The sequence below is a fragment of the Rhipicephalus microplus genome, chromosome X (genome assembly GCF_043290135.1).
Source record: "Rhipicephalus microplus isolate Deutch F79 chromosome X, USDA_Rmic, whole genome shotgun sequence".
In the NCBI taxonomy this organism is placed as follows: domain Eukaryota; kingdom Metazoa; phylum Arthropoda; class Arachnida; order Ixodida; family Ixodidae; genus Rhipicephalus; species Rhipicephalus microplus.
The window spans coordinates 139,595,573-139,615,671 of NC_134710.1; the positions used below are offsets into that span (position 1 = coordinate 139,595,573).

The following is a 20,099-nucleotide window of genomic DNA, read 5'->3' on the forward strand; positions in this document are numbered from 1 at the left end:
GACAGCAACCAGTGCCCATCTAGCACACTGTTCGTCTTGAGCCGCAATCCTTCTGCAACGCACACAGACATCTTCGATGTGGCGTTTTGGTGCCATCAGGAGCGATAAAGTGTCTTCACGAACCTCAAACAGGCACTACGATCTATCTGTATGGGAGCAAGGTGTTTCGATCTCGGGAAAGAAGTGCCATCAGCCTGACTACGCGGTTTCTGGCCGCAGCAACTTGGAAGACGTGGAGCCGCGGAACAAGCATGTAGATGCTCGTCAATGCCATGTGCATCGACGTCATCAGAGCCAGCGTGTCCATGGTGACGTCGTACTTGAACAACTCGTCTCAGACCAGCCGCCTTTTGGGCGACGACGACAACAGGCATCGCGTATTCGTAATTCCGCACGCCCAGCACGTTAGTCTAACGCACGTCAAGAACACCCTCCGTCTCCTCAGCATCAGTTCCAGAGACAGCAAGGGGTGCGACAGCCACGAATCGACGGCCGTAGTGCACAGGCACTCTCGGTTGCAAAGCAAGTGCTTTTCAACACGAACTGCGTTCTCCGTGGGTATGATTCTCCTTGGCCCCCCTGGGATGATGTTGAATAATAATGCGGATCAGAACAACATAGAGTGGTCCAGACTTCATCGAAGTGTGCGAGTCATCTTGGCCCCCATGGGAGGATGCTGCAGAATATTCTCTCGGAGCGGGCCAAACTATCGAAGAGGACGAAGTGGAGATAGGCATGCGTTAGAAATGGACAGCTTGGGCTCCATGCTGAATAAACGGGTCATCTCCGTCTAACGTCTGCGGACCTGTCATTTTGTTATATATGTCTTGAATTTTTCATGTGATTTGTGTCAAAGTTTCTGTTCTGGACTCTGGATGCCAGAGTAGGGTGCTTCAGATGGGTAAACCATGCAAGAAGTAAAACTGTACACCCGTACATGAAAAAAATGGTCACTATTGCAGATACTGTTGAAAAATTAGGATTTACTGCTGCATAGTGTTTGAGAAGGGAAGAAGTATAAGGGAATGTTTCTAGACAGCTGTGGTGATGTAAGCCTAAATTTGAATTGTTGATAGCATTAGCTTCTGCATTTTTTACAGTACAAACGATGCATACATTTATAGCTAAATGAAAAGGGGTGCTAATTCACTGCTGCCATTGAGCCAAAAATAAGTGCTCTGTGCTGACTATTCACCACATATGTCTCAAAGGGACGCGAACATTAAAGGCAAATATTATGCTGACATTAATTGTTAAAATAGTGGTCCAAAAACCTCATGGCACTGCTAACGTGCTAAGGAAGTGCTTAGTATTTTGAAATAAAATCATGTTCAAGTGGGTTCCATAGCATTAGCGCACATCAAGTCATTTGCCTGAAGATGGACCTTCCGTAATATTGGCCTTCCAACGTAGCTGTTGCCTTGCCCAATGTTGCCTGCATCTACTCTACGCCTGCCTACACTAGTAGCAGCACAGTGAAAGTAGCGGGAGCCACAGCAACAACAACGGCCATTGAAGCTTGTCACGATGGATGTCTTTGAGGAACCCGACGAGACATTGGCTCCTGACACCAGCGTAGAGGCACAGCAATCAGCCACTTTGAGCATAGGAGTTGATTTTGGGGCACCCAGTGGAAAGTCCTGTCAGTTTATTTGCTGCAGCTCAAGCAGCATACACCATTTGGACATTCGGCGACATCACTTGCACATAGCATTTTGTCGAACTTTCGTGAGCCCGCAATTCACATGCAGCAGTATGCGATACCTAAACTACAACTGAAACGTGACCACATGAGCAAAACACAGGTGAAAATGGAACTTCTAGACCACTTGCACCATTCCCTACGGTAATGCCAAGGGGTTCTTATTTCCATGGATCAAAGAGAAACGGCCAAGGAGCATTTTATTATGGGCTGTAATGCACAGAGTGTTCATTTCTTTTTATAGCAGCTAGTTTTATTACCAGTGAATAATCGTACTCAAGACTATTGACGTCATCAGGATCGTTCCAAAATATCCCACTCGTGGTGCATATGGCGTCGTGAATTTACCTCAATTTTTGATTAGTAAAGCACTGCTGTTGATAATATTGACATTTCGGACGTTCTCAAACATTGAGCTTTCACTCTGACATAAGTTATTTGCCTTTAGTGTCTCTTTAATGGGGACCAGATGTCTTAAGCCTTAGTAAAGCCCTGCACTTAATCATCTCTTTGATAGGCTTGGCACATTCATGTCAGATTAATTCTGTACTCTCCCCATAAGTAGTCATTGACACAGACCTCTTCTTAATATTTCATGCATTTTATCTTGCTTCTCTTCATCCCCCGTGCACTGAAGATTTTCCACAAAGTCCAATTTTTATGATTAAACCCATTTTATTTCATCAACATGTCTTTAAATAAATGCATGGATGGAAACAACCCGAATCATATAGTACTTGCAGATATGCACACTTGGGCAGCAGATGGTCCATACTGATTGAAGACAAGTATTTGCGTTGAAGAATTGCCCGTATTTATTGCCTTTGTGTTCTTAGTTTTTAAAGACAGGGAGCTTGCTGCGAAGAGTTTTGAAAGTTTGAGCTGTTGTCATAAAAGGAGAAACATTAAACTATTAAAAAAGTTTGAGCTGTTGTCATCAAAGTTAATTTTTTCTCTACATATTCTCCCTTCCATGCCATGCATTTCTGACCCTGATAGATGAAATTGCACAGGCTGTCACTGTAGAAAACTTCATTCTAAGATTTCAGCATGAGCTGCATTTGGATTGATACTTCCTTAGCTTCCCACAGGTGTTCATGTTACTGAAGCAGAAATAGTGGTTGTTTTGGGTGGACATGGAGGGCAAAAATTTCATAGCCTGGACACTTGCCCCAGTGTCACCTAAGTTTATGCATTGTCATGGAGAAGACTGGTGCCTCTCTTGAGATTTAGTGTGCCCTTTGCCTCAATACAAGGCGAAGTGCGGTGAGAACCTTGCAAAAGCACCTTACGCGATGGTTTTGCCCCTCTTGGGCATAATCTGTTACATGTACACCACGGCATTTTCACAGAAAGCTCAGCGTGATCCTCCTGACGAGAGCACAGCCCTCGCCTTTTTGGCAATGGCAAATCCAGGTGCCTCTACTGTTTTCTTTGTTATCGTTCACAAAACGGTGCACCCAGCACTTGCCTATAACGATGAGGCAGTCAAGAAATAGTCATCGTTGGCGCTCTACTAGTAATACTCAGCACTCCTGGCAGTGTTTCCTTCTGGAAGTCTTTTTGCATCGGAACCAGCTACTGAAAACACAGTGCCTGACTGTCTTAGTATCGCAGTTTGTTTTGGCAGATGATGTGCACTTAGCCCACACTCACATTAGCCTGCCGCATTATGGTAAAACCTTCTTAGTACAATTCTGTTACGTAAGATTTCCACACACCACCGTTTTTAATTTAGGATGCAACCAATGATTCATTTGAGTTGCACCCCTATTTTCACAGAGTAATAATGCTCTTTCCCCAGGAAATGCAGATTTTTGGCACCAACATTTAGTACCTAACTGAGCTGTGATCGCTTTATGTATTTTTTGGCTGCTACATCTTATGTGAACAATGAAAGCTGCAAGGCACTCGCTATGCAGAGCAGTTACTGTCACCCCATTGCCGCTACCCTGTGGTAGTCATGCCTTTGTGACATGAAAATAGTAGCAATTCAGAGAACGTTCCTAGGTGCTCCCTCGGTTCTATCTGTATAATTTTCTTTTCACTCGCACTATATCTTATATTGGGTTGTAGCATGTCACATTCACAACTACCACTGCAAACCCTGTCTCAGTGAACATCTCAATTACACATGCAACTTATTAGGTTAGTCACATTGGAAGCATATTGCACATTTTTTGCCCAATCATGCCACCAATCTCTGCTGTCTCTTAAACTGATCTCAGTATGCATTGCTTGCATAAATGAAAGCAGCCCTCAGTCAGTGCACTGCTGGGTTAAAAAGCTATGTGCCATATTCGAGCACTGTTTGGACAACTAGTATCCAGCGTTAAAGGGGCCCTGCGACACAAATTAAGCGTGTTGCTTTGATCACTTCTTCCAAAACTATGGATTGCACTGATATTGCTGCACGAGTAGCAATGCCAGAAACAAAGCTGTTATGATTTTATTTCTACGGAGAACCAGTGTTTTCATACTAAATCGACACATGGTGGCTCTTTTTGTGATCTCAAGTGACACTTGAGATCACTCAAGTGACGACATAGACCATGCACTTCTGATTGATTTGCTGCGGTAAGTCGCACGTAATATTCATGCGGTTCTAGATAATCCACGCTGTTGTGAGCTAAATATGATAAAATCACCTTTTATACTTGTCCAGATACAAAAGCATTTCTGTTTTTGAATATGAAAGTGTGAAAACATTTGTGAAACTATGCTAGGAGTGCTCCACAATGGCCACTGCGAGGTGAGTTGCCCGGTATGTCTTTGTAAGAGGTGCGCGATGATTGTAGATGGCCTTTGACGTCTGTGGGAGAGTGAAATGTGGAAGAGAAAATTTTTTCTCATCGTCTGCTGGAGTTTTCAAGTCTGAAAGCTAATAGCTTGAATTGCCTGTACCGATTTTGACAATTATTTTTGTGTTCATCTCAGTACTGCACTTCACAAACTCCTGCGCTGCAGAAGAAAATGCAGAAGAAAATCCATCGCAGGGCTTTTTTAACCGATCTAGTCCGCTGAGCCTGCTTGATGTGTTGATGACTATCTAATCTTCCGTAGGTTCACAATTTGTGTGGCTGCTGGACATCTACGTCCCACCTATCTTTCTACAGAAAAATTACATGACCTCTCGTAGTTGGCACAACGTAAGGGGCTGCTATCTTACCAGAGTCTGTGTAGGCACGAGAAAAATTATTTTATTGCTGTTTGAGAAGCTGGCATTAGTGCCACAATGTCTTTTTTTTTTTAGTATGCACTTTGTGGGATCTCGAGTTGGTGAGTGCCACGCTCTTGGAGTGAACAGACACAGTAGACGCGGTCGGACCGAACCAAACAAGCACACATTTATTTAACTACTTTGGATTGACTATATCGTCAGCCGAATTATTATAACATCAATCGTAATCAACATGCTAAGACGTCCTTACACAATATTAAACAACACTCAACAACATGACAAACAAGGCAGTGTCGCTAACACCTGACTCACCACGTGGGCCCACTGCAGACGGCCTGCGGTGTTGTCCACGGCAGACCCATCACGAGAGACAACCGTTTGCGCCAAACGCCACCAGCTGAAAAGAGACTCTGTAAACTTTCTCTACTGCCACCAAGGCTTGCCAGCCGCCAGGGTTCACCACCGGCACTAGCGCTCTAACAACCATGATGATGATAGCGGTGATCTACGCTCGCGAACACCACGCCATCTACCGCTCATTAGTTGTGACCCCAAAATACGGCTTCTGTGCGAGACACGTGCGCCACGTGGCGCAAACAACTTTAAAGGGGTGTTAGCACCCCCACAACTTTGCTAAAAAAAAAAATTTTTTTATCCGTTCATGAGAACTTCTGAATTTTCGTCTTGTTCAGATTTAAAAATCTGTCATTTTAAGTGACAAATAATTATCTATTTTTCTGGTTTTTAGACAGTCTATTTCAGCCCCCAGACATCAGGCTTGTGCAATGACTAATAAATGTATCGTCTTTTGCTGCGAAATCGCCGTGTTTTTCGCTTTGTCTAAATGTGGAAAATGATACGTGGAATAATTTTCTTGATGTCATATACTACCTCATGAAAAGTGGGCAGATATTCCAGGACAACAGAATTGACAGAAAATTGTGTGTATTATGAGAGACGCATTAGTGGAGGGCTCCAGAAATTTCGACCACCTGGGGTTCTTTATTGTGCACCCAAATATAAGTACACGGGCCTACAACGTTTCCGCCTCCATCGTAAATGCAGCCGCCACAGCCGGGATTCGATTCTGTGACCTGCGGGTCAGCAGCCAAGTACCTTAGCCACTAGACCTCCGTGGTGGGGCTATATGCAGTCAGGCAAGCTTTGCAGGAAGAAACCACAGTCCTATGAAGGCTTTTAAGGCAAATGTGCAGGGGCTGTTCTGCCCCTGTAATTAAGATATATGTATACAACGTTCCTCTGCACAACTTGAGAAGTGCTTCTCTGTGTCTCTTGTTTCAGCCGTTGCACCCCAAAAACCCGGTGATGGGATAGCATGATGGTACTTTTGTGAGCCAGTTGAACATATGCGTCCCACTTTTTTTTCAGCAAAGGGCTGACTTGATTTTGATTAAGTTTGTTTTATAATATTTTATTGTGGTTTATATGTATAAATATCTCAGCTGGTTTCTGTACCATGGTGTCAAAGTATAGGCGAACCTATAAAGCATGAATGGTTCTTCTTTTATGGCAACGGTAAAGACTCTTAACAACCTTCACTGCAAGCGCTCTGCCTCTAAAAACTAAGAATAAGCAGGCAATAAACATGAGGAATTGTTCAGTGCAAAGACTCACTTCGATCAAGAAACGGGGACCATCCCCTACCTCTATGTGTATGCTGACAAGTACTTTTCAGATGTGGTTATCTCCATGCAGACCTTCATTCCCAGTGGCATTCTGTGTTAGCAATATGCATCTTTCTTTTTTTTTTTTTTTTTTTTTTTTTTTGCCTTGTTACTAGGTGCCTCCTCCTCAACTTGTGGAGCATGGCTGCCCCTTGAGCCGTTTGGTCCAGGAGAAAGGGCAGTTTGTGGTCATTTTTCCAGGCGCCTTCACTTCCACAATTGCATGTGGCTACTCTGTATCTGAATCTGTCTACTTTGCCACCCAAGATTGGTTACTCCAGGCAGCAGAATGCTTTGAGGTGCGTGGTGCAGCTTGTGTTTACAGCATTACCACATATGTATATTGCTAGTCTAACCCTTTATAGAGCCTTATGCTATGAATAATGCATGCCAACTGTTGAGGGCAGCATTGCCATTTGTATCAGCTTCTTATAGTATGTAGCAAATATTAGCTCTCCATTTTTAAGGTTTTAAAAAAAAAGTTAGACATATGAGTCCCACTGCCTTATGAGTCTATCTAAAAAAATGGGACATGTGTGACCTGTTCCACTTGCCACTAAAAGACCGTAGTTTCCGAAGAAAAAAAAATTTATTTCATTTTTTTATGCAATCTTGCTGCTGCCTTACAGTCATCATAGGACAGAGCCTACAAACACAAACTTCCTATTACAAAAAAGTTAACTAAATATTCATTGTACATTCACGTGCTATAACGGCACTTGAGCTGCAGATGTGTGTATTGAGCATGCTCTTAACAGCCTGATGTTTGTCCGTGGGAAGCTCAACTGTTTTTTTTTTAATGGGAAGAAACTTTTCTGCATGAAACAGAATGAAAATTCCGTACTGCACAGCCGCACACAATGTCACACTGGCCATGCTTTCGTAAATATATTATTGAATGGTTGTTAATTTTGCATTGTATAAATTTTTTAGGAAACTGTATAGGTATAAACAAAGAAAAACACTATAAATGCACATTTAGGAGTGCGAGTATAAAATGAACTTTTCAAGCTTGAATTTTATGCAAATTCTGAATTGAAGAGGATGCAGTGCGTGCAAGCAGAATGGTTCACTTGGAACATGTGTGTGTGCTGCCACCTTGCGATTACCACCGAAACAACTACCAACATCGCTTTCTAGAAAATCAATGCTGTTGCACTCAAAGTTTGAAAGCCATCAATTCAGTTGATTTGATCTAAAAAATTAGCACACAGTGAAGAAAAAAGGGGGACATAAAAGTCTTGCTGCCCCAAAAAAGGTTGAAGCAGTGCTACTTTGTTGTTGTGTTTTCAATACCAATTATGTGTGGTGTAGTGTAGAGTAGTAATTAAACTTTTGACATTTTCAAACATGCACATATCTATGTCATAGTTATTGAATGCAATACCCACGACATAGGTAAAGAGCTTGTTAGGAAGCTTTGATTTGCATGGCACGTTAACGAAAATGGCCCCTTGATCAATTCTCCAACTGTGTCAAGGTGCGTGAACAACCTTTGTTATCTGGCTGCATCTTTGCGCTGATAAATGAAGTTACGCTATGAATGTCATAAAGCACATGTCTGAAATTCAAATCAAGCATGGGGGTAACTTAGTATCATTTGACTCCTCACAGACCACCGGGCAGCATTCAGGAGAAGGTTTTCTGGTAATAATAATAATAATAATAATAATAATAATAATGAGATATCTGGGGTTTAATGTCCAGGTGTTAAAAAAAGGTGTAAGAGATTAAGTAGCGGTGAAAGGGTGAGGCTTCGGTGCAGATCAGATATTTCACTATAGCATGTTGCCAGTCTTATGATTTACCTGAATTTATTGAAAAATGTTGATACACTCTCTTCATTGTACTTCAGGTGAGAGCACCAGTTATTTTTACATTCGCTATCTGTTTCATGCCACTACTGCTTGGTCCTGTGGTACCTGCTTGGGTGCATTGTTTCCGGTCGTTTAAAAATAAAATTAAAAGAGAATACACGAATAAGTATAAAATCACATGCCCATTAAGCTGAGTGGAAGTGGGGTGCTTTATATTGCTGTCAGCTTTATGAAAATTTACATCAGTTTTGTAAAAACAATATTTCAGTTATCATGAGTTGGCATAAGAATGCAAGATGCAGCTCACCATTCCAGCCTCTTGTATCATTTTATGTGTTCGTATCTGCATTTATGTAATTACAAAGGGTTTAAAACAAGGATCACGATTAGACCACTTATATCCACTTATATGGATATACAACCATAAGCATCTAATTACGACCTTACTTGCCAATATTATTTGTTAGATAGTCGTAGCGCATGAAAGTAAGGATGTGTTTAGTGCACAAAAGAAGGGGCACAGAGAGGTGTGGTAAGCACACACTTTGACTTGCCACAGCACTTATTTCAAGTGGAAATAAATGTTCTCTTCTGTCATTTCATGCACTAAAGCTTACATCCTATCATATCAGCACAGCCAAAACGGTATCGTAAATATCGTAAATTGAACTAGTATCGTAATATTAATGAGAACAGGCAATGAGTGCCTGCCAGTGGCAAGTTATCTTTTTGTCCACTTTTCTTATTCAGATTTACATTGCACACACTACTAATAACATCCTTTCTACTTTGTTTGGCATCGTCTTTTTGTTCTCATTAGTATTGTGTCTAACAAAGAAAAACCAGCCCCTGAATTTTCGCTTTGATTGGTATCATGCAATTTATCTTGAAGTGTCATGTGACATGATACAGCATTCCGCCTCATGTGATTTCACATCATTTAATTGTAATAGTAGTGTCGACCTTAACTGTTTGCAGCACATGAAAGCAAGTTGTGAGCCGCCCACATTCTCTTTTGAAAAGTTGATATTGGGAATCGCAACTGAACATCGAGAAAACCTGGATACCTGTCGCTGGACCCTTCCTCTCCTTCGGAAAATGTGGTGGGTTGCACAAGTCTTGTTTTGAAGTGAATAGAATTTGTTTTTCATTTTGCCGAGCTTCTGATGTGCCCACATTTTTCTTTTTTTAAACAATTGTCGAAAGTGACATGTAGTTTTTTTCTTTAGTTCTACCAGAGGTCTTCAGTACTTTTACTGGTCATGAAGCTTCGGCAAAAGTTTGATATAGGGACAGGAGCAACCGCTAGGGGTGCCCTCGCCAACGACGAAGTGTCGGAGCGGCCATGGCGCTGCAATTGTGTGGCATGCGCCAGAGCTGTGGAACATTATTAAATGTAGCCTTCTTCAGAGTGATCTTACCTTCAAGGAAATTCAGGAAAGCTCTAATACAGTAAAATTTAGCGTCGAATGAGGCCTTGAAGCTAGAAATTTGACCGCATGCTGATTCCACTCTAAGAAATGCTACTGCTATAAAAGCATGCTTTTTTTTTTCCTGAAGCATCAAGTGAAAATTTGTGTGCAGTCCAGAGTTCTTCAAGGAATGGTGGTTCCTAATGCGTTGCGGAAGTGGAGTGGTTACAACGTTTGACTGCGCATATCTAACATTTCAAGCTATATATTCGTTCGGGGTTTTATATGAAGATATGTATCTTCAAATTGCCTAGTATTTATTAAACAAACAGCCACTTTGAATGAATCAGTGCATCGAATTTAGCAAGTGATGCGGATCAAGTAATACTTTATATGACTTATGCCTCATTTTCGTGTTTTGTTTTGTGTTGATTTCTCACTACGTCACTGTAGGGCTTTCCAAGTTCAGTTAGCCATGTAATGTAGTTTGCCAGTCTTTTACTCTGCTGTGTAGTTTACTCATACTGTGTATTTCCTGGCCTTCTTTATTCTTTTCATTGTTATTCTTTTCACTGTTAAGGCGAAAGCCTTACATGCTTCCTTAACTGTGAAAATTGACCAACTGCGTCCTTCGCCGGTGGCGTCAAGATGTGACGCAAAACTTTTCGTGCTCACAACACATTGATATCAAAAATGAACTTTTCACGCTTTACAGCTTATGCAAGTTTAGTACAGCATTTTGGTGCAACCTCTCTTGTTTCGACATCCTAGCAAAGCTTCTATAGGTAACCGGCAATGGTTAGGTGGCGCAGCGATCGGCCCAGCCGTCAGCGCCACGGTGTCAAATTCGCGAAGCGTCGAGGCGGCCAACGAGCCATATCTATTGTGCATGGCGTGAGTTTATCGTGCTGTTTGAGGCTTGTCGGTGTTTTTGCATTGCGGTTTTAAGGTGATTGAAAACATCGATGCCCATTTTCGACCACCAACGCTTGAAAAGGGACGCGCACTGTACGACAACGACCATGTGTATAGTGTTAAAGAAGAGAACATCGCAGCGAAGTGCTTGTCACAGCAAAGCAAGCATGCTTACGACTTTGAATTCCACTTAAGCGCACAAGTACGACCGTATACGCTTCTCGATCAGCTGTCACTTCTAGTTTTATTACTCGAAAACCTCGAAAGCTGTTGAGCAGGAGCTGTCGACCGCCTCTTGTATACAGGAGGAAATATTGTCGGAAGGTAACCAGGATGATTCTCGATGGTGCTTTTTCGCTGTTTTCGAAATGCCTCGAGCATATCCTGGTATTCTCGTTAGGCTTCCAAGATGAGAGGTCATTGGCGCTGAAACATTGAATTGAGAGCAATCAGCTGACACTCAATAACACGGAAACAAGACGTGTGCAAGTGTGCGCGAGCAAAAAGCAAAGATCCGAATACGCGATGAGTGATGAAGCAATCAGCTGACAATACCAGGAAAACGAAACGTGTGCACGAGAGAAGCGGTAATTCGCGAATACTCCACGTGTTACGCGGTGCACTCCAGCCTTATTTCTGTCGTACTAACGCGAGAAAACCTCCGCAACAATGAGCCCATTCCTGCAGTCTAGTCATTGTCCTGGTGCACAAAGGAGCGGCAAGGCACATTGACAAATCAATGCGTGGGAAAATGCGCCGTGTGTCCAAGCTCTTACGACGTTAGTTTTGACGAGTGACAACCACTGTGGGTGTTTTAACACACACTTGTGAGCAGTTGTAAAGTTACCGCGCGTTGAACGAATGCTTCCTGTTATTGCTTGCTTTTGCTCTGATGTCGTTTAACAAAAATTTCTAAGGGCGTCACTTACTTGACGCGTCGAAGAGCGGCAATCCACTTCTGCCGCCGAGTTGCTTCTCACGATCTCGATGGGAAGCGATACATTATGATGCTGACATCCCCTTCTTTGTTGTGGCAATCCTTAACGCACCAGTATCTGCGTTGTTTTTTTTTTTCACCTCTGGCAATGGCTTGTCATTGTCACCTTGTTATTGTCACCTTTTCAACAGGCTGTGGTAAATTCATTGAAAAACGAGGCGCTGCTATGTTGTTGCGCCTGTTCGCAATGTGCACAACGGTGAAATGCCGTGAAGGGCCGCCCCATGGGTTCTAATCACCGCTGCTAGGCGGCGCGATGTGTACAACCAAACTGCATTGCCGGGTGCCTATTGGTAGCCCTGAAGTCTCTGTTGCATGCAACAAATGTGTGCTTTCACAATTTTTTATGCTTTGAAAAGCTGCATGCAGCTCCCCCTGTTTGGCATAACACTTCTACATATTTAATCATCTCAGTGCCTCTATAAAAGACAATGGCAAGCATTTCACTCATCAAGCTTCTGTATTACCTACCGTATTTGCCCGCATAATCCTCGCACTTTTTTACGCGGGGAAAACGTTCCATGAAAACATACAGGTTTAAAATGAAAAAGAAGTGGCCACAAATCTGAATTCTCACACCAGCAACTAATAGCAAGCTTTGAGAAGTACTAATTAATACCTCATCAATAAAAGCACAGGTTCAACACAAGGCAAGATTTATTTGAGACACAAAAAGTGCAAGCTAATAGTCGAGAATTAGAATACCATACGCAAAGTTTGTGGACGTTGCGGGCGTAGCAGTAGCGTTCGTCGCTCAACAGGAGCCCTCGAAAGGTAAGCATAGAACGTCAGTATTGGGTTAATGGCTATTTAACAAAATCGTCTGCACTTTCCTTCTGAAAAAATAAAGTTTATTATCAATCCTAGCTTGAGGCACACGGAAGGTTCAACTCGTCTTGGTGGCTTTCAGCTGCCGTCACCAGTAGCGAACACAAAACTTGTAGACTCTGAAGGGCCTACCGGCGGCCCTGTTGCCGTTGTTTAGTGCTTGATCTATCACTTTCAGCTTCAAATTAGTCGTGTAACTTCGGTATCGCCTCATAATGTGACAAGATTATTGACACAACATTCAAAACACGCCGCAACGCGCACGTGCCACTTTGGCTTGGCTTAGATTGAATCTCCATGCAATAATAGTATGCTTGATGCTTAAGAGATGGCGTCAGATGGTGCGTGCTATCATCAGTGGTTTGAATGAGCAGACGACATTATTGAAGCAGTTTTTGGGGGTGCAATAATTACTCGATGAAAAAAAGAAATCATATTTTTGTTAGGCGATGTGGGGGGTGCGATAATTATGTGAGCGCGAGGAGTACGTGAGTAAATACAGTACTGACATGCAATGAGGAAGAGGTGACCAGTATTCTCACCTTCATTAAATGTGTCATTATCTATAGCAGCCATGTGAAAAGGGCTCATGCACAGTGTCGATACAGTCTCAACAGTCTTCAGCTCAGCTGATGGTTCCTGGCAACGCTTGGTAGGCGGGCGAGCTTGCATCTTTTTGGTCTACAGTCGCTGATGGATTTTTCGGACTCCAAAAATTCAGACTTGTTGAATATTTCGGACTTCACAAATGCACTGTCAAGGTTCCCATTGCACTAATGCATTATCGCAATATGTTTTTCGGATGAATTTGGGTTCTAAAGTTTAATTAGCCAGACTAAATCATCTGTTCTGAGCTATGCCGCTTCATCTGTGCTCGATTTTGAAAGCTGCCATGTTGGATTTTTTGTGAACTTGGTTCAATTTGGCTTGCAGTGGCTTTTTGTGTGGCCTCCAAGATTGGAAGTGCGCACAATCTTCCAATTTCAGAGGCCATGTCTGATCTTTCTTGGCTAGCAAAATGGCAAAACTTTTCTTTTTCAGTCTGCCTTATCATCATGATTAATATGCCAGTTGGTAGTTTTTATTTTCTGAGCGTTTTTTTTTTTTCTGGTTGTCATTGTGCACACGGTCGTGTTAGTGCCAAGTGTGTTTGAGCCATCGTGCACCTTAAATTCTCACTGCTGTTCGTGGTTGCTTAGTAGCTCTCTGGGGGTAATCGCAGTGCTCGGCTGCTGGCCTACAAAATGCAAGTTCGATCATGGCAGCTGCGGTAGCATTTTGATGGTGAAGAAATGATGGAGGCTCACCTACTGTGGGGTGTTGGGGCAGGTAAAAGAAGCCTGCATCTTCTTGCGACCAGTGTCAAGTTTTGTTAGCTTGGTTCCATGAGCCAACAACTTTGCCGCCTGTAACGGTTGGCAGCAGAGATTGCCAATGCGCTTGCCAGCAATGTTACTGTAGCCCAAATAGAACCAAATTTGCTCATCCCCAAGAACAGCATGAAGCATGACATTATTTCGAATTTTTGTAGGCTTTTCTAAACCAAATAAACTTCGTTTTTACGTCTTGACCATTTTTTCAGACTTCGATATTTCGGGCTCTTTTACGGTCGGCGACTGTGTACAAATACACCGTGAGGCTGTGTAAAATCCTTGGCAAGTGTCAGCAAAAGTTTCGGAACGTCGCGTGGTGGCTTCACAACCCCACCTCTGATAAGCCTCTGTTTCACGCAGATGATATCACTCGCGTCAAAGTGCTTTTCGCATACATGCACATTCGAGGAATCGCATGTGAAACACCAGTTTCTTGTCGTGGCATTGCGAGTTCCCACTTTTCCCGCCGTTCACTATCTCTTGGCAGCGAGAACTTGGAGTTTTTTTTGTAATTTTTCTTGTAACCAGATCGACAACCAGGTACACAGCAAGTATACGGCATCTTTCCCGATCTTCAGACACAGCACACTGGGCACAATAGTAATCATACGGTGAAAACTGCGCGATAACACGTCATGATATTATGCACAGACCCCATAGCAGCACGAGAAGCCAGCTTCTCTCCGGTCTGCCCGATGCCCCAGGCGGGGATGCAATGCCGCCTTGCAGCTCCGCTCGCAGCGCACAAAGCTCTCCCATAGAGTTACAGCGAAGCTTCACTACCAGGAAAAATATTGAAAGACTCTGGTTCTACTACACTATACTGCATATTTTTCTGCAGGATTACTGATTATTATAAAAAAATGCTTTTTAGAACAATAATTATTGCTTATAAAATAGGGCTGGAGATTATAGTTTGTGTTAATTGCCAATGCATTTGCTATCCAATAAAATGTTCACTAATTACCTTTTGTAAACAAATATTTTGTGAGTATATCATTGAATAAAGTCAGCCATTACTCATTGTGGAGTTTTATGCTTCTAACATTATGTATAATCAGTGCCAGTTCCTTAAAATACAAACTCAAATGATACTACATACAAGATGTGTCGTCATTATAGTTGTCAGCTTTACATACTATGTTGTTTCATGTAGGGAAGCATAATTGCTTGAACTTTTCTGTTTGCAAAATTTCAAAATATTACAATTTTCTAAAAATATCAGTGTGATAGCTTTAAAATTTAATCAGTGTACATGGAGATGCTAAAAAGGAGCAGGAGGAGAGGGTGCAGCATCATCTGAATCATAGAATTGTTATCGCAGAGACTACTCATGTTTTGTTTGAATTGAGGAAATATTTGGTTCTTTGTCCGGTCAAGATATTATGAAAGATGTGTCACTTTTAACCTAGGGTGTAAATATATTCCTTATTGATACTACCATTTTTCATGTCAATACAGATAAAGTTACCACAAAGTATGACTCTAAATGATGTTGAGATTTTCATGTCTTGGGGGGGCCCCGCCGCGGTGGTCTAGTGGCTAAGGTACTCGGCTGCTGACCCGCAGGGCGCGGGTTCGAATCCCGGCTGCGGCGGCTGCATTTCCGATGGAGGCGGAAATGTTGTAGGCCCGTGTGCTCAGATTTGGGTGCACGTTAAAGAACCACAGGTGGTCGAAATTTCCGGAGCCCTCCACCACGGCGTCTCTCATAATCATATAGTGGTTTTGGGACGTTAAACCCCACATATCAATCATGTCTTGGGGGGAGGGGAGTAAAAGTTGTTCAAGATAGATCTTTACGTAGTATATAGCATCTGTAACCTGAGCTCAGAAGGCCAGTCTGATGTGTCCCTGAGCAACATGCATCTCATCATGTCTCTAAAAAACTGAAGTTACATTGACTGTGTTTTTATTGCTGTAAGAAACTTCTGACGTGAATAAAGGTCTTGAGATGAGGAAAAAAACACCTAATGTCTATTGTGCTTTGCATGCAGTGAAAATGAGCAAAGGTATCGTACCCAGCTTGTGGAAATGGGCCTGAAGACATTTGAGCGCCTTCGCTTAGATGAAGCAGCAGAACCAAAAAAAGCGAAGCGGCCAAGGTTACGACCTGAAGACAGCAATCACGAGTGTGACTTCTGCCGCATCAGTTGTCATGTCTCCATGGTAGGTGTACTTGTCCTTATTTAGGCGGACTTTAATAAATAATTCTGTCTCTCTTTAAACACTGGATAGCTATGGACATGTCATTGTATTAGGTCTGTGGGTTTTCAATTACACTATGTCATCACCTGAATACAAGGCATAAGATGGAAGTCATGGTGAATCATTTCTGCTAAATCCTGCAATATGGGAAAAGGGTTATGAAAGGCAAAGTTTCCATCCAGTCATTTGTAATTGTCCATTAATTTGCCCTCTCGGACTGCCAACTCCTAGCCTCCTGGTCAGTTCAGTCGGTAGAGTGACAGTCCCACAAAGGTGTTGATCCTGGGTTTGAACCTCAGACCAGGTCAGATTTTTCATTAACTAGAAAGCTTTCTAGTTAACAAAATTACACCATCTCCCACTAAAGGGAACCATGTGGGGATGCAAAGCATCGCTAGTTTTAATTTGTGTTTTCATTTGTTTCCATTTGTATGTTTTCGTGTATGTTTCATTTGTGTGTTGAGTTGTGTATATGTTGTGTACTGCTTACGTCACCCCCCTCCCATTTTTGTGTATTACCGTGTGTGAGCTGCAAAGTCAACACCTAGCGCTGCTAGGAGAGTGCAACGGTGCGAGCGCGCGCAGCATTATATACGAGCATACAGCTGTAGCGGAAAGATAAACGGGAGAGGAGAAACGAAGCAAAGGTAGCACTCTGCCACCTCCTCTACTCCACCTCCTCACACTCACGTGGGAAGAGGGCCCTCTGTGACCGTCTGCTCCCCCACTGCGCATGTGCCAACTTTCTCCCTGCTCCTCGCTCGCACGCGAGGAGAGGGTAGAGAGTTGGCGCATGTGCAGTAAGGTTGGTCACGCCGCACACTGGATTGAGCTCCATGATAAGCTACTTTGCATTCAAAAGGGGCTCATATATGGGCACCACTAACTACCGTAAAAACCTGAATATAGGTCGAACTGAAATATAGGTCGACCCTCCAAATTATGAATCTCCAAAAAAGAAATTTTTACAAATTACGAAGTATCGCGGCGCACCCTTACCTTGGTAAATACGCAACACAACGAGCTGCACTGTGGTGACATTTCTTTTTATTTGGACACTCAATTTTATGTAGTTAAACGCCAGAAGGCCACAAAGTGCATTCACTCAGACTCGTTCGAACTTGAGTTCGACGACGTCTGTTTTTTCACTGGTAACGTTCCAAAGAGCATCGTCCTCCGTTTCGTCCAAAGAGGTTACTGATGCAGCATTTGCAGATAGAAGGAAGTACGCCACCTCAGCGCAAATTCCTTCTGCTTCATAAATCAGTGCACCCATGATGGCAATCCCCTGAATTGCACCTTCATGATTGCAGAGTCGCATGCTATCTCAAAACCTTTTACGCGGATGCACTCTGCTGTTACAGGTAGTGACTTTGCACGCAGCTTTCGGACGAATTCGACAAGTAGCACTTCCAGTTCGGGGTGTACTGCAGTCCGTTCATGAAACAATGTTTTTTTTTGGTTGCTGCACGATGTGATGCCCTGATTTTGGCTTCTCCAGTGAGGAAAGCACTCCTTCCACACCCGCGCAGCAGCCAGTCGGAGAGTAGTGGTACGAAGCCATCGAGAATATCCTCACTCAACTGCAGTTTCTATGTACTTCTATGAGACAGCACCGTCTATTATACTGTTCGGGAGATACTGTTGGTTACGCCCGACACAGGACAAAGACGAAAAGAAGCTTAGCTTCTAATAGAAAAAAAAAAACAGCAGACTGACAGCAGATAACCGAGGAAAAAGTGGTGCTGCTAGAACACAGTAGGCTTTGCATAGACTTGCCTAGCCTTGCCCAACAGCGCTGCTTGTGATGCTTACGATGGCAATGGAGGCCTTTGACTTCAGCTGCCCGTTGTGGCGAGACTTTCACATTGCTTTTTTCTAATGACCAGTGTATAAGAAAAGAGTCAACTTGTCATTGCGTTTTTTTTTTCATTATTATCATTATTATGCTCGACTATGTATCCGTTTTTACGATTCGTATATCATTTAGGACTGCTTGCACCGGCTTATTGAGCCATAAGCGGTTGCTGTAGCACGCTGTAGCATGCTGTCTTCTACTGTGCCAGTGCCCCGCTGCGGTAATCTAGTGGTTAAGGTACTCGGCTGCTGACCCGCAGGTCGCGGGATCAAATCCCGGCTGCGGCAGCTGCATTTCCGATGGAGGCAGATATGTTGTAGGCCTGTGCGCTCAGATGCACGTTAAAGATATGTTGTAGGCCTGTGTGCACATTAAAAAACCCCAGGTGGTCGAAATTTCCGAAGCCCTCCACTACGGCGTCTCTCATCATATGGTGGTTTTTGGGATGTTAAACCCCACATATCAATCAATCATTGTACTGTGCCAGTGTGTGTGATATTTTGCCCACTCCTGGCACCTAAATGTTGCTTGCACAGCAGGCATAAGTGCTACACGGGCATTGTTATATGCACAACACTGAGTGTTTTATTACCTAACTCTTAGCACAGTGAAAGTAAGTGGTGCTGAGGTTTGGAAGAAAGATTGAGAGACACGTAAAGCTATGCATTATGTCAATCAGTTAAAGCAGTGTTCATAACTTTCCCAATACTGTTGTATTGTAAATGGAGCATTTTTTATTTGTTTGTTTAGTTATTTAGTAAATACTATTGGCCTGTATATACTAGACCTTAAGCAATGAAGTTCAATGGTGGGTTGCAAAATGTGGTATAATGAATTTTATTAAGAAACAAGCACATTACAAACAATCATAACTGACGAAAAAACACAATTCGTATGTAAAGTGTAACACTAGATATAGCATTATTTTGGATGATGTAATGTAGCAGTGTGGCAAGCATTGGATACGTCACCAGCAAAACATATCGTAGTCATGGAAGGCATCATGTACCGTACAATGGACTCTCACTAAACGGAACCTGAAGGGACCATGAAAATATGTTCCATTTAACAGGAGTCCCGTTTACTGAGAGATGAACAAGGTTGCAGGATGCAAGCACGAAACCAATATTGTCAGAAGCACTTGTTCCATTTAAGCAGCAGTTCTGTTTAACAGATTCCCGTTTGCCGAGAGTCTACTGCATTTACTCACGTAATGAATGTACTTTTTTTTTCTCCAAAAACTGGAGCAATGTTGGGGATGCGTTTATTATGTGGGGCAAAGCTTTTTCAGGGTGAGCAAAAAATGTAATGTGAAAAAAAGAAAGCAAAAAAAGTTACGTAGCTTAGCTCTTCGCACTAGACATAAGCATACGCTGTTTGGAAACAGCTTCTTTGTTGCACTTCACTCATCTTCAGTGCTTGAAGGCACTATTTTCTGCAAGTTGTCCCTGCGCTGCTCGCGCACTCCATAAGAGTGTTTTGCGGCTTTCTTTTCTCATAGTCGTTTAACCACAACAGTGGTATATGCTGTGATCTCAAGGGGCGCTCAGAATCATGCGCTACAACGCACTTTGCCAAACTTATGGTAACCTTGCACGACAACCGCAACGACACCATTGATGCTGCACCAAGCTACTACTGATGCATCAGAACAAATTGTTGATAACAAGATTATTGACAAAATACAGCTGTCGTCTCGCTGTCCACATTAAAAGTTATTGTAAAAAAGGTAGCCTGTATCTTGCATTCGTTGAAGTACGCGCAGATAAAAAGCATGAAGAGCAAATTTCAACCGACACGAGAATTGGGGGGTGCTACGATGCTGCTACCATGTCACCCAAAAAAAAGTCATGATGACTTTGTCACGATTTTTGATGGGCGACAAGCGATTTTTTCTGGCCGTTCACAACAGCCATGGCGACAGCAAACCCTGTCGTCATCGTTGAGAAATCATGAACATGTGGTTGGGCCTTAAAGTTTCATATTTGCAGGAAGCGACAATCTGTTGGCGTGGGAAGTTTCGTGACCTTCACTCATTGTTTGTTTATCAGCTGTGATGTCTATACACTCACACCGTTCATGAATTCCGCTGTAGCGGAAAGGTAATAAAAAAAAACAGGGGA

General features: G+C 42.8%; 1 protein-coding gene across 1 annotated transcript in view; it reads left to right on the forward strand.

Moving 5' to 3' along the window:
• Jarid2 (Jumonji, AT rich interactive domain 2) overlaps positions 1–20,099 on the forward strand; it is a 121,792-nt gene that overhangs the window by 84,844 nt on the left and 16,849 nt on the right. Inside the window, exons 16-18 of the mRNA XM_075877870.1 lie at positions 6,685–6,867; positions 9,364–9,488; positions 15,908–16,079. Of these exons, the coding sequence (XP_075733985.1) occupies positions 6,685–6,867; positions 9,364–9,488; positions 15,908–16,079 (480 nt within the window). The remainder of the gene's footprint in view (positions 1–6,684; positions 6,868–9,363; positions 9,489–15,907; positions 16,080–20,099) is intronic.